Below are 15,000 nucleotides of genomic sequence, written 5' to 3'. Positions count from 1 at the left end.
ACACACACACACACAGAGAGAGAGAGAGAGAGAGAGAGAGAGAGAGAGAGGGGGGGAAGAGGGGAAGAGAGAGAGAGGGGGGAGAGGGGGAGAGGTGGAGGGGGTGAGAGGGGGAGACGGGGAGAGGGGGAGAGAGTGAGAGAGGGAGAGAGGGGGAGAGGGGAAGAGAGGAAGAGAGGAAGAAGGGAAGAGGGGAAGAGGGGGAGAGAGGAGAGGGGGAGAGGGGGAGAGGGGAGAGGGGGAGAAGGGGAGAGGGGAGAGGGGAAAGGGGGCAAGGGGGAGAAGGGGAGAGGGGGAGGGGGAGAGAGAGAGAGAGAGAGAGAGAGAGAGAGAGAGAGAGAGAGAGAGAGAGAGAGAGAGAGAGAGAGAGAGAGAGAGAGAGAGAGAGAGAGAGAGAGAGAGAGAGAGAGAGAGAGAGAGAGAGAGGATTGAACGGAACAGACTGGGTGGTCGATCTTCGCCATTGCAGTAACGTTCTTCCGGTTCCTCCTTCGCTCGCAGACTCTTCAAGAATCCTTTTCGCCACTTGGTGGATCTTCGTCATGATTGTGACCTCCTTCTACACGGCCAACCTGACGGCCTTCTTGACCTTCAACGGCCTCGAGCTGCCCATCAAGAGGGTCCGAGACCTCGAGGCCAACACGAAGGTCACGTGGCTGGCTTCCTCGGATGGCGCACTCAAAGACCTCATTCTGGTAAGAAGAAAGTTCTTTGGTTCTGATGTCTCAGTTGTCTTGCTTTAGCCATCGGTGATTGTTTATGTAAGAGTGTGACCAAAGTTTTATATATGTTGATGGTATCGGATATATATATATATATATATACATAATATTATATATGTATATATATATATATGTATATATATTATATATATATATATATATTATACATATATATATATATATATATTTTTTTTTTTTTTTTTTTTTTTTTTTTTAAAAATGAGGGAAGCTCACCCGCCATAGTTGCTGAGGACGACCATGTTAGTTTCTCTAAAAAAAAATCTGACCGAACATTAGTTTTGATGAGAAACGTAAAAAATAAGCACACTTTAAGCAATAGATAATGAAAATGACAGCCAATATTTCTAATATTGACAATTAATATCACACAATTTCTGAGATTTTTCATGTTGATAAATGTTACATTTCATGCGTCCTCAATATCAACAACATCTCAATATTGTCAATAATTTTGCGTTAAGAACTTTCTAGTTATGGGTTTCACTCAGTGAGATACCGTTGTGCTTGTTGGATTGCTGTTTTGCTTCAATGCTGAGTGTCTGAGAGACATCTTTAGAGATGCTCCTTTGCTTCAATGCTCAGTGTCTGAGAGACATCTTTACCATTGTGCTTGTTGGATTGCTGTTTTGCTTCAATGCTGAGTGTCTGAGAGACATCTTTAGAAATGCTGCTTTGCTTCAATGCTGAGTGTCTGAGAGACATCTTTAGAGATGCTGTTTTACTTCAATGCTGAGTGTCTGAGAGACATCTTTAGAGATGCTGCTTTGCTTCAATGCTGAGTGTCTGAGAGACATCTTTAGAGATGCTGTTTTGCTTCAATGCTGAGTGTCTGAGAGACATCTTTAGAGATGCTGCTTTGCTTCAATGCTGAGTGTCTGAGAGACATCTTTAGAGATTCTGCTTTGCTTCAATGCTGAGTGTCTGAGAGACATCTTTAGAGATGCTGCTTTGCCTCAATGCTGAGTGTCTGAGAGACATCTTTAGAGATGCTGTTTTGCTTCAATGCTGAGTGTCTGAGAGACATCTTTAGAGATGCTGTTTTGCTTCAATGCTGAGTGTCTGAGAGACATCTTTAGAGATGCTGTTTTGCTTCAATGCTGAGTGTCTGAGAGACATCTTTAGAGATGCTGCTTAACTTCAATGCTGAGTGTCTGAGAGACACCTTTAGAGATGCTGTTTTGCTTCAATGCTGAGTGTCTGAGAGACATCTTTAGAGATGCTGCTTTGCCTCAATGCTGAGTGTCTGAGAGACATCTTTAGAGGTGCTACTGTGCTTCAATGCTGAGTGTCTGAGATATCTTTAGAGATGCTGCTTTACTTTAATACTGAGTGTCTGAGAGACACCTTTAGAGATGCTGTTTTGCTTCAATGCTGAGTGTCTGAGAGACATCTTTAGAGATGCTGCTTACTTGCTTGCTTGTTACTGTAGATATTCCTGCTGTCTCATCGTTCTCAAGAAACGTTTACTCTCCTTTTTGCCAACTTGTTTACTCAAATCTTTGCTCGGCCCCATTGGACGCTCGGCCATCTGTTTGAAGATTAGTAAGTGTGACACTTTCTATGTAAAGTAAATTGTTGGGTTTGTTATGCTAATTCGTGCGAGATATGTGTGACTGTGCTTTACGCTCATGATTTTGTCAGGTAGGGTAGTAGGATTTTTTTTTCTTGCACTTCGTCCTTGTAATATCATTGGGAATATGTAGCAAAGGTTGTGAATGTACATTTGTACATCTTGGCTTTATTTGCAGGATTGTTTTCCTTATACCGTTCAATTCGTCCTGTATACTATTAAATATAATAATTATACCTTTAAGTATTTCGTTCATTTTTCTATATAATCTGTTACGTGATACTTATGCCCCAAAACATGATGATAAAAAAGTTGTGAATAGTGTTTTGCCAAGTGTGTCAGTGTGAGGCAAATTTTGACATACACAATTTTAAGTCATGTTCAGCTATGTTTCGTCCATTTTACGCACAATAACTTGATTTTAATAAGTTTCTAATTAATTCTAATTTTAGTCTTTTTCAATGTGGGGTCCTTACTGTCTTCAGTAGAATAAAATAGTCCGTCAATAACCAAAATGAAATATATAAAGAATATTACTATCTAAAACAGTTTAGGTGGTAGGGTAGTTATGACGTTATGTAAAGAATTTTCTCAATACTTTCAAAATCAAAAATCTAATGATATCTAGCACCCCTTAGCTAAAACTGCCAGATATAAGTATTGTATGATGAAAATATATCCATTACTAAAATTAATTATAAAGATCCCTCACTTATATTCTCCGCGTTCCTTTGCTCAGTAGTCACTCTCGATCCCCTATTAGTCTTATTGTGTGAACGTTTCATTTCATCATATTACACATTTCTCATCAAATATACAAAAAAGATTGCATTCAGCAAGAACTCTCATGTAAAAAATATATATATTCTACCTCATTTTATCACAATTCGGGATTTTTACGGAGCTGTATGTAGTATGCAGACAGAATAAATACATAGAAGTGTGGAAAAGGTGGTAGAGAAATGCAGGTTGGAGTAGGAGCACTATAAGACGCCCAGCGAGATGATCCACAATGAGAGTATATATACTGTTAATGAACGTTGTTTGTCACTCTGAAGAAGACTTGTAGTCGAAACGTCTGTAATATAATTTTTCTACTCCAACCTGCGTTTCTCTACCACCTTTTCCACTTAATTGTCTAAACTTTTCTGCAGATAGATATGTGTTATGGTGCATTTCCAACCAAAATGAATTACTTGTTTAAAGACAACCCCCTACCCGTTTTCTTTTCTTCTTGCCTTGGCTTTGATGCAAATTAGTGTCTTTTATATAAAACTAATAAATAGAAAAACTATTCATCTTTTATCATACTTCACCATACTAAAACACATATACACTAAAAACGTCAAACGAAATTAGGAAATACCATACATAAAAGGAATTTGCTCCAATTTTCTTCAAGAAAGAAATAGATATTTCTTTACTACTTTTGCCCAGTTGAACAAAAAGTCCAAAGCTTGTAGATGATAAAGTCTACGTTTAACTAAACTGTAGTTTATCACATTGCACTGTAAACAGATCCAACTTGGGCGGGAACCCTGTGTTAGGTAATGACTACATAACTCTAAGGGACCATAGTGACACCCCTACGGACCGGAGTCACACACTATTTTACGACTGAAGAATAATCTTTATTGGCAAAGAATGTTGATCACTTATATTACCCACCCTGAATCTCTCGTAAGCCAACTCTATGACTCCATATCTTTAGTGTGTATTGTCCCGAAGGATCCAAGCGATGGTTATCACTGACAAAGCACCAATGGAGGAGATCTCAACGCCTAGGTGTTCTCTCTTATGCCACACAGGTTGTAGAACAAAGGTAGAATGGAAAGCATGTAATTGGAAATCGTCAGACTAGCTCTGAATGATGTGTGTGCAGTGTGTAAATAGAACGAGCGAGCTCGACAGTATCCAGTTCTGTATCTTCCTTGGGGCTTGAATGAAAACCACTGGCACGTATTGCGAGAACGATTCTCCTGAGCCCGCCGGTACTCTTACATCCTCATCTATATTAATATATTTGAAATGGTTTTTTCATTATTTTAAATATTTACTTACCCATTTTCATCTATTTATCTATCTGTGGAGTGAAACCTGATACCAAGACAAGACAGATTCAATCTCAAAATTATTCTGGTTAGATATAAGATAAGAAAAAAAAAACGAGAAAAGAAAAAATATTGCTATATGGATATCGTAAATCCGATAGAAATAAATCTATGGCGACAAAAGATTTGCCCCCGTGCCCTGAATAAAACCGCACGACGGCAGAGATAACAAGCGAGCGAATCGAGTTACGTACTCAAAGTGTGTATATCAAGAGCAAACGATACCTCGCCCAGATGTTGCTTAGTCATCGACTGAACACGATCTCGCTTAGCACGAACTATAAGTGTATAAAGCGCGGAGTTAGCATTACCAAGATCGGAGTTAGTATTACCAAGATCGGGTCTGTTCTTTTATAGACTTTCCGTTTTCGTTCGCTCGCCAATGCAACTCTGATGGTCCTCCGGGGGGATGTAGCGTGCTTGCGTCTTTTATTGTGGCCGGACGCTCAGCTGTCCGCGTTTTTGTGTTTATCTTGGCGGACCGGCTACCATCGCCAGCACCATCTGCCAGGTGGGTCTCCTCCCGAATGTTGGCTTTATTTATGGTCTGCAATGTATTTGTTTTCCTTCTGGGTGGGATGGCTATTGTAACTCGGGGTTCCTGTCAAGGGGCTTAATCAGAAACAAAGTAAATAAACCCAAGTTCACTTTGCAAAGATTCCGCGCAGCTCTTTGTTACGCCACTACTGGGCAAATCGTGAGGATTCATGTTTGGATGTTAAGATTTGTGTAACAACTGAAGATCGTGAGAGAGCAAAGATTCTTAAACACGTTTGTTTGAACAAGGAAAACACCGTGACACGTAAAAAAATTGCAAAAATGTCTCACACAAATGTGCGTTCATATATACTAAACGAGGGCATTTGGACAACTAAACATATTATACAAACATACTCACACACACACACACGCAAACACACACACACACACACACACACACACACACACACACACACACACACACACACACACACACACTAGATGACGCAAGAGTTCCCGGCCCCTGTTACTGAGGTCCGGGTTCGAATCCCGCCCAGGGCTGAAATAATTTCAGTATCACTGCGCTGCAAGTCGTTACTCCAACTCTCATAGGCGGGGAGTTGTGTGTGTGTGTGCGTGTAAGGTCGCAACATTACCTATAGATCTCTGAGCTCTCTTCCGGGAGTGAAATATCTGTCGATCACGAGTCCAACAATTTATCCAAGAACATGGTGAATCCTTCACACACCCATACACACACACATTTATATATATATATATATTCCTTTTCCTTTCATTTAAAGATTTCACTCTAAGCACCTCCCTACCTTTTGTCCTTTTCATCTTCTTCCATCTATCCTCCACTCTCAGCTTACCGTACACCAAAAATGATCTGATAATGCCCCCACCGTCTCCCCTTAGCACATGTACATCCTTAAATCTTCCTATCATAATCCTATTTACCACTACATAGTCCATTAACGCTCTATCTACCACCCTTCCCTCCACCACCCTCTCCCATGTGTACTTATGCTTGACTTTCTTCCGAAACACTGTATTTGCTATCATCAACTCTCTTTCTAGACACATTTCCACCATCAACTCTCCACTACGATTCTTTCCTGGAACTCCACATTTCCCAACCACTCCATCAAGTGGATCCTTTCCTACCCAAGCATTAAGGTCTCCCAGTACTATTACATTGATATTTCTCCCTAAATCCTCTATGCATTCATTTAAATCTATCCAAAAAGCCCCCTTTTCTTCTACGCTCTTCTAACTGCCAGGTCCATATGCACTTACAAAAATCCACATCTCCTTTCCCAGTTTCACCTTCATCCACATTATCCTTGAGGAAACCTCCTTCCACTACACTACACGTTTACCTATCTCTTCACTTACTATTATAGCCAGAAGGAGTACAAGAAGAAGCTGAAGGAGGAGTGGGAGGGAGTGAAGGATAGAGTAAAGCTAAGTGTGGAGGAGGAATGGGGATGGTTCAAGGAGGGAGTCACAAAGTGTGCAAAGATGGTATGTGGATCAAGAAGGACAGGAGGAAATAGAAGGAAGGGTAGTGAATGGTGGGATGAGGAAACAAAGAAGGTTGTAGAAGAGAAGAAGCGAGCTTTCACAGATTGGTTACAAAAGAGGACGAGGGAGTCATATGAGAGGTACAAAGAAAAGAAAAGAGAAGTAAAGCAAAAGGTAAAGGAGGCAAAGAGGAGAGCAGATGTGAAATGGGGTAAGAGTATGACAGAAAATTTTGAAAGTAATAAAAAGATGTTTTGGAAAGAAATTAAGAGAGGAAGAGTAGGCGAATCAAGTAGAGAAGTAAAGGTAAGGTGCAGATGGAGAGATGATAATGGAAGAGAAGGCAGTAAGGGGAAGATGGGCAGAATATTTTAGGGAGTTGCTAAATGTGAAGGAGGATAGGGAGGGAAAGATAGTTGCAATGGGAAATGCTAAGAAAATGACCGTGATGAGTGAGGAAAATGGAGGAGAAATAAGGAAGGATGAAGTGAAGGCAGTTGTTAAGATGATGAAAGCAGGTAAGGCACCTGGTCTGGATGGATGCCATGCAGAATGTCTAAAAAAAGGAGGTACAGTGATGGTGGACTGGCTGGTGAGGTTGTTTAATGTTTGCTGGAGAGAGGGTAGAGTACCGGAGGACTAGAGGGGTGCCTGTATAGTTCCACTTTACAAGGGAAAAGGGGACAAGTGTGAATGTAGTAGTTTCAGAGGGATTAGCTTAAGTGTAATTAGGAAGGCTTATGGGAGGATCTTGATTGAGAGGATTAGGAGAGGAACAGAGGGAGTAATTGGTGAGGAACAGTGTAGATTTAGGACGGGTAGAGGTTATGTAGATCAGATTTTTGTGGTAAGACAGATATGTGAGAAAGCTATAGGAAAAGGTAACAATGTTTTTTGGGTCTTTATGGACCTGGAAAAGGCTTACGACAGGGTAGACAGAAAGACACTGTGGAAAGTTTTGCGGATATACGAGATAGGAGGAAAGCTTCTAGGAGCTGTCAAGAGTTTTTATGAGAGTAGTAGAGCTTGTGTCAGGATTAGAAATGGAGAGAGTAAGTGGTTCGAGGTAAAGGTGGGACTTCGTCAAGGATGCGTTATGTCACCCTGGCTGTTCAACTTATACATGGATGGGGTAGTGCGAGAGGTAAATGCAAGGGTAGTGGGTCAGGGATTGGAGATGGTTAAAGAAAATGGAGAAAAGTGGGAGGTGAGCCAGCTGTTGTTTGCGGACAACACTGCGCTTGTGGTAGGATCGGGGGAGGGATTAAGGAAGTTGGTGGCAGAGTTTGGGAGAGTGTGTGATAGAAGAAGAAAACTGAAGATAATTGTGGGTAAAAGTCAGATGATGAGATGTACAAAGGGTGAAAGTGGCAGTAGACTGGAAGTGAGCATTAAGGGAGAGCGACTGGAGGAAGTGGATAGTTTTAGATACTTGGGTGCAAATGTGGCAGGAAAAGGTGGAGTGAAGGTGGAGGTAGAATGTAGATTGAGAGAAGCGAGTAAATGCCTTGGTGGATTTAAAAGTGTAATGAGGAATAGACATTTGGGAATGGATGCTAAGAGGAGACTATATGAAGGAGTGATTGTGCCAACAGCACTGTATGGGGCAGAAACATGGAACATAAGAGAGGAAGAGAGAAGGAGTTTGAATGTGTTTGAGATGAGGTGTCTGAGAAGTATGATGTGGGCTACTAGGCTGGATAGAGTGAGAAATGAGGAGGTGAGGAGGAGAACAGGGGTGAAAAGGGGGTTGGGAGATAGGGTTGATGAAAGAGTATTAGGATGGTTTGGACACATGGAAAGAATGAGTGAAGAAAGACTAGTAAAAGAGGTATGGAAGGCAGATGTGGAGGGAGTGAACAAGAAGGGACGTCCTAGGATGAGGTGGATGGATGGGGTGAAGGGGACTTTGGGGAAGAGGGGAATGTCTGTTGAGGAAGGACGGGAGAGGATAGAAGACAGGGGTGAATGGAGAATGGTTGTATATGGATGATGATGTGATGCATGAGGTGAAATGGGCGGGGGGATGGGGGGTGAGGTAGAATGTGTGAGCAATTTTTGACGCAGCCTAAAGGAATTTCTCCCCGTCTTCTCCTTTATGCATGGGGGGACGGAGAGGAGAGTTGCCAATTTAATGAAGCGGCCTTGCTGTGGATGTACTGTGTCTTGCGACACTTCTTCTGACCCAGGGCAGTGGACAAGGTGTAGGGATGACCCGTCATCCAGGAGGTGCTAAGTTGAGAAGGAGGGTGGAGGGGTGTGGAGTGTATTCAGGGATGGAATGGGTGGGAATGATTTTATGCCTTTTCCTTTTTGGCTACCTCCCTTGTAAGGGGGAAGAAACCTTGGTATATGTATGTATATATATATATATATATATATATATATTTATATATAAATATATATATATATATATATATATATATATATATGATTTGGATGATGGAGAACATGTCTAAAATGCTTATCAATATATATATATATATATATGTGTGTGTGTGTGTGTATATATATATATACATATATATGTATATATATATGTATATATATATATATATATATATATATATATTTATATATATATAAAGTCGTATAAATAACCAAAACTTGGAAAATTAAATTCAATAAAAACTATAAGTTACATTGATCCTTCACCTTGGTAACCCTGTTTGAGAATGAGGTTGTTTTTTTTTTAGTATCGTTATTATCTTTATTTATTTGTTTGATTTTAGCAAAGCGCCGACCCCAATATGGAAATACTTCGTCATCTCAAAGCAGAGGGACGCGGCCGCTTCACTTCTTTGTCTAATGCAGTCAGAGAGCTCGTCCGTGATGGAGGTATGTACACATACGCGTGCACACACACACACACACACACACACACACACACACACACACACACACACACACACACGGCCCGGTGGCGGATTGGTAAGGCACTGGCCTCACAAGCCGGAGAACCGGGGTTCGATTCCCCGGCCGGGCGGAGACAAGTTGGGTTTGTCTCCTTTCACGTGTAGCCCCTGTTCACCTAGCAGCGAGTAGGTACGGGACGTTAGTCAAGGAGTTGTGACCTTGCATTCCCGGTGTGTGGAGTGTGAGTGGTCTCAGACCTACCCAGAGATCTGCTAATAATGAGCTCTGAGCTCACTGCCGTAGGGTGGTGTCTGGCTGTCTCGAAAAGAGGCTGCAGTAGATCCGAGGTGAATACACACGCTGAGCTCTCTTCCAGGAGGGAAATACCTGTCGATCAAGAGTCCAACACGTGATCCAAAGACCAAGTGAATACACACACCTACATACTAATTTAGTGTATCTCTCTTTGAAGTAAACCTTCTTTCTTTCTATTTACTGGCTTTTGAGTTTACCGTTTTTATTAAAATTGAAGACCTGTGTTTGGCAACTGCACTAAGCAGCCCCGCAGACTAGACGTCGGCGAGGGTCTTCTCCCTTCCTTCCGTTTCTAAAGACCATTAATCCATTTGCCTCTACCCAGGAGTGCAACCTCGAAGGGCTGGCATGCGGTCAGTGGCCCAAAGTCAAGATTTCTGTCTCACACTATCGACGTGCACATTTGAACAACATGTTATAAGGCAGTGTTTCCCAAGTTATCTACTGAATTAAGATATGTGTGCTTGTGTGTGTGTGTGTGTGTGTGTGTGTGTGTGTGTGTGTGTGTGTGTGTGTGTGTGTGTGTGTGTGTGTGTGTGTGTGTGTGTGTGTGTGTGTGTGTGTGTGTGTGTGTGTGTGTGTGTGTGTGTGTGTGTGTGTGTGTGTGTGTGTGTGTGTGTGTGTTTACATGTTCTTGTGTGTGTTTACATGTGTGTATGAGTTTATATTTATATGCATATATATGTATTCATACGCTTATGCTTACGTAAACGTGCACATGTATTTACTAATCAATAATGACAAATTTTCTTTACGTTTGAAAGATCACATCTTCATCGATACCATGAATGTCCTTTTGATGGAAATCGTGGAGGATTACAAAATCCAAAGGAATGCTAAAGCAGACGACCAATGCCAGTTCTATATGTCTCCTATGGACGGGATGGACATGAACAGGGAAGAGAAATACAAAGTATGGTATGCCTACGCCTACGCCAAATCCTTTGAACACAAGAAGATATTCAGTACTTTGTGAGTATTGTAAAACAGGAATTTTGGACAAAGATTTTGTATGTCAATACACAGTGTTTATGCATGTGACTAAGTTTGATGTTTAAAGAAATTATTTGTATTTACTGACACTGAAGAGTGATTACAATCAATGTTGGCAAACACCAACGCTCAAGCTAAACGCTAGATTGTTTTGTTATTAGTTGTTTAGTTTTATTTTTTCATATATTAGGTTATTTGTTCTATCTATTTATTAGTAATCAATCAATTAGTCAACTGGCTAATTTGTTATCTATCTATTTATTTGTCTATTTGTTTATTGACCAATCTATTTTATCTATTTGTGTATCTATTTAATTTTGTTTCTTATATATTGATTTATTTATTTTTCATTTATCTATTCATTTATCTATTTATCTATTTTTTGCATTTATATATCTGTTCATTTGTTCATTTATTTATTTTTCATTTATCTATTCATTTATCTATTTATCTATTTTTTGCATTTATATATCTGTTCATTTGTTCATTTATCTACTTATTTTATTTATTTATTTATATATTCATTTATTTATTTATTTCCTTATTCATTTATTCATTTATTTATTCATCTATCTACTTATCTATTTACTTATATATTTATCATATTCTACTTATTTAGTGTGTCATGTTCGTTTCGTAGACTGCTTTTCCAAAGGTTTCCAGACTGTGGGATTTTCTTTTCTTATGTCTTCCTTCTTCAAGTTCATTATCATGAACTGCGAAAGTTAGGACCTTGGAACTTTCTTTTAGTTAGTTTCCTTCAACTGAGTTGTTAAAGATGACCCGACTTTCCTTAAGATTAATGTTCACACCCACTTCTTAGCTTATGACATTTAGTGTTTCTCTGTCATCACTCAACTTTTTTTTTTTTTTTTATATAGAACGATGTCATCAGCAAATCAGAGATTGAAGACTTGCAAGGCCACGTGATCTCTCCTCATGGCGTTGCTTATGTCTACGTCCATCTAAGATGACATCAGCAAAGCAGACATTGTTGAGACATTTTCCATCAATTTTGCTGCCTTTTCTCCTATGTTGAAATTTTTTTCTCGAGTTGTAGCGAATAGCATTGGAGAGATAACATCTTATTATGTAATTCATCTCTGTATATATACATATATGTATATAAATATATATATATGTATATATTACATATATAAATATATATATACCTGTATATATATATATATGTATACATATATATGTTTATATACATACATACATACATACATACATACATATATGTATACATATGTATATATATATATATATATATATATATATATATCTTTATACAATATTACCATTGACGAACCGTTTTCATAAATCTATCTCATCATATCTATGCTCTTGTCTACTCTAAATCAAGTCAAAATTATCATGATTATCAACAAAGGCCAAGCGCAAAGAAGTGTTGAACTCAATTTCTTTCTTTTTCTTCAGTAAGTTGGTTTATTCTATGGATGTGATCTATTGCAGAAGATCCTCTAGTAAACCCAACTTGTGCCTTCGGTTGTTGATCATCTACATATTGTACTGCAAATGACTCTATTTAATATTCTATGAATTAGTGACAATAGTCCGATGGGTCTACACATCCCTTGCTATCAGGTCTCTCACTGATGCCTCTCTCCCTGTAAGAAATTGGGTCCTTAGATATCAGTGTTCTTGTCGAAATCTGACTAATTGGGTCCTTAGACATCAGTGTTCTTGTCGAAATCTGACTAATTGGGTCCTTAGACATCAGTGTTCCTGTCGAAATCTGATTAATTGGTTCCTTAAACATCAGTGTTCCTGTTGAAATTTGACTAATTTGGTCCTTAGACATCAGTGTTCCTGTCAAAATCTGATTAATTGGGTCCTTAGACATCAGTGTTCTTGTCGAAATCTGACAAATATGTTCCTTAGACATCAGTGTTCCTGTCGAAATCTGATTAATTGGTTCCTTAAACATCATTGTTCCTGTTGAAATTTGACTAATTGGGTCCTTAGACATCAGTGTTCCTGTCGAAATCTGATTAATTGGTTCCTTAAACATCAATGTTCCTTTTCGAAATCTGACTAATTGGGTTCTTAGACATCAGTGTCCTTGTCGAAATCTGACTAAAATCTGATCAGATTCCACGTCCTCATCAAGTTCCCCACTAAAACCCATCTCCTTGGAGTATAAGAGGATTGGATCCCATGTCCCTATCCACCCTCTCACCGAACCCTCTCATCTTCCCCAGCTATAAGCGGATCGGATCCCACGGCATTCTCCATTTCTTCACGACGAACGGCACATCGACGACCTCCGTCTGCGGTCTTCCGAAAGGTTTCAAAGACAGGGCTCTTGAGAACAACGACCTCCTGACGACCTACATCATCACGCTCATCGGCTTCGGGATCGCTTTCATCGTCTTCATTAGCGAAGTCGTGACGAGGTCGGTAGAAAGAGTAAATTCGAAAATACTTCGACGTGTTGACACATTGAATGGGCTTTGTTCAGGCTAAAGATAGACGATTTTATGTAGTTTATATGTGGGAACCTGTCCTTTGAAGGCACAAAACCCATGTAGTATGTCATCATGTTGAAGAAAATAAAAAATATTATTTCTTCAGTACACTCATGGTGTGTGTGTGTGTGTGTGTGTGTGTGTGTGTGTGTGTGTGTGTGTGTGTGTGTGTGTGTGTGTGTGTGTGTGTGTGTGTGTGTGTGTGTGTGTGTGTGTGTGTGTGTGTGTGTGTGTGTGTGTGTGAACATAATACTGTTAATGAACAATAGGAGCCATGGATACAGTGAAATTTCTGATGTACTAAGAAACTCATACTCTTTTCTTTTTCTTTCTTTCTTTCCTTTTTAGACGGATGAAGAGGCGCAAAGAAAAAAACAGAACACAAGAAGAACCAAAATCGTTCCAAAACCCGGAGACATCCAGCACATTCTACACCAACCAACGCTTTGACATCCCGACTCTCGAAGAGGAGTTCGTCTTGAACCTGCCCGATCTTCCTGAACCACGCCCACGAACTCCTTTCGAACTCAAATACCCGAGTTTCTCAAGACGAGAACGGGAGGTCTCAGGACCCCTCCAGCCACGGCGCCTTCGTAGGTCGAGTTTCAGAAGCTTCGCGTCGTACAGCAGTGATCTCTCAGTCTTCAGAACGCCTACCAGTAGACATCATATGAGCGAAGTCACGACAATGGAGACCATTTACCCGAGACTTCCAAGAGAATTCCTCTCTTCTCCGAAACAAAAACTAAACAGACATAGCAAGTACAAGTCTTACATGGAGGCTGCCGCAACAGGTCTCAAGGCTCTATGGAGGCGAAGAAGAGAAAAGACGCCTGCGGATGAGATCGAAGACTTGCAAGATCACGTGATCTATCAGGATGGGGTTGCTTACATCTACGTCCAGTATGTGACCCCTTCCGGACCCAGAATTGAGAAAATGAGGCTGAACGAGTATTTGAGAAATCACCACACAGCGCCGAGGTACTGAATCAGCCGACCGAAGAATCGTGACTATACAGAACTCGAAAAAATATATATTCCACCAAAGTCATTGTACCTAAAAATAAGGACATCATAACCATATTGTTATTCCCCCAAAAAAGCAAATAACATTTTAAGTAGATAATAAGGAAAGATCTCAGTTAAGTCAGTACTTGTTAAATGATATGTAATATTAAGTACGGTCGCCTAGGATCTGTTAGTTGAGTGAACACTATTTACAAAGCCCAGTTCTTCCTCTGAATCGAAGGTTCTCTGACCTCAACTATGATCAAATTTACATAATGTTAGCTATCGCTAAAGGACGATTGAGATTATATTAATCATTCTAGACAAAAATGAATATCTCATAGTCGTAGTCTAGATAATAACGAGTGATCTCTTCTAGTTGACATTAGGTAATTATGTTCAGGTGAGGTTAGAATCCTAATTTTCAGAAGACTGATGTTCCTTTGCCACTGGTTATGTATAACATTATCATAATTAAACAATGAGATGTCTATGTTGTTTCTATTTATATGTATATAGTTTTCTTACTTACCAGTCTCCTGTTAAGCGTTAAAGCTTGTCAGTCGGTCCGCCTTATTTAGTCCCTCCAACTGATCCTGTCTTCATATAGAAGAGATTATTTTGATAGCATACACCGAACGAAGTTGACAAAAATGTTTTCGGTTCTTCAAAATTATACAAACCAGATCCACACATTCTTCATTTTACAAACCCATATTTTGTGTGTTGATCACATAACAGCCGTAAGTCGGGTACAATTGAGAGAATAACTTTTTGGCAACAGTTCTGGTACAATTTGTAAGAAAGATATCGAACTGTGTATATTTACCCGGTATTTATTTCTATTACCAAGATTACCACTAGTGGACGCCTTTTCATTCATATGCGAGTCAGGGTAT

The 15,000-nt window shown here is 39.8% G+C and overlaps 1 protein-coding gene across 1 annotated transcript in view; it reads left to right on the top strand.

Annotated features, from left to right (window-relative positions):
• The window catches only part of LOC143024378 (uncharacterized), a 57,982-nt gene extending 43,407 nt beyond the window's left edge, over window positions 1-14,575 (top strand). The window contains exons 8-12 of the mRNA XM_076183175.1: window positions 502-695; window positions 9,167-9,272; window positions 10,370-10,577; window positions 12,827-13,021; window positions 13,442-14,575. Of these exons, the coding sequence (XP_076039290.1) occupies window positions 502-695; window positions 9,167-9,272; window positions 10,370-10,577; window positions 12,827-13,021; window positions 13,442-14,081 (1,343 nt within the window). The 3' untranslated portion in view covers window positions 14,082-14,575. The remainder of the gene's footprint in view (window positions 1-501; window positions 696-9,166; window positions 9,273-10,369; window positions 10,578-12,826; window positions 13,022-13,441) is intronic.
• The last annotated feature ends 425 nt before the right edge of the window (window positions 14,576-15,000 follow it).

Source organism: Oratosquilla oratoria, chromosome 4 (genome assembly GCF_046742065.1).
Source record: "Oratosquilla oratoria isolate Oo_2021 chromosome 4, ASM4674206v1, whole genome shotgun sequence".
In the NCBI taxonomy this organism is placed as follows: domain Eukaryota; kingdom Metazoa; phylum Arthropoda; class Malacostraca; order Stomatopoda; family Squillidae; genus Oratosquilla; species Oratosquilla oratoria.
Note: the sequence above shows the minus strand (reverse complement) of the source record. Positions and strands in the feature narration are given on the sequence as shown.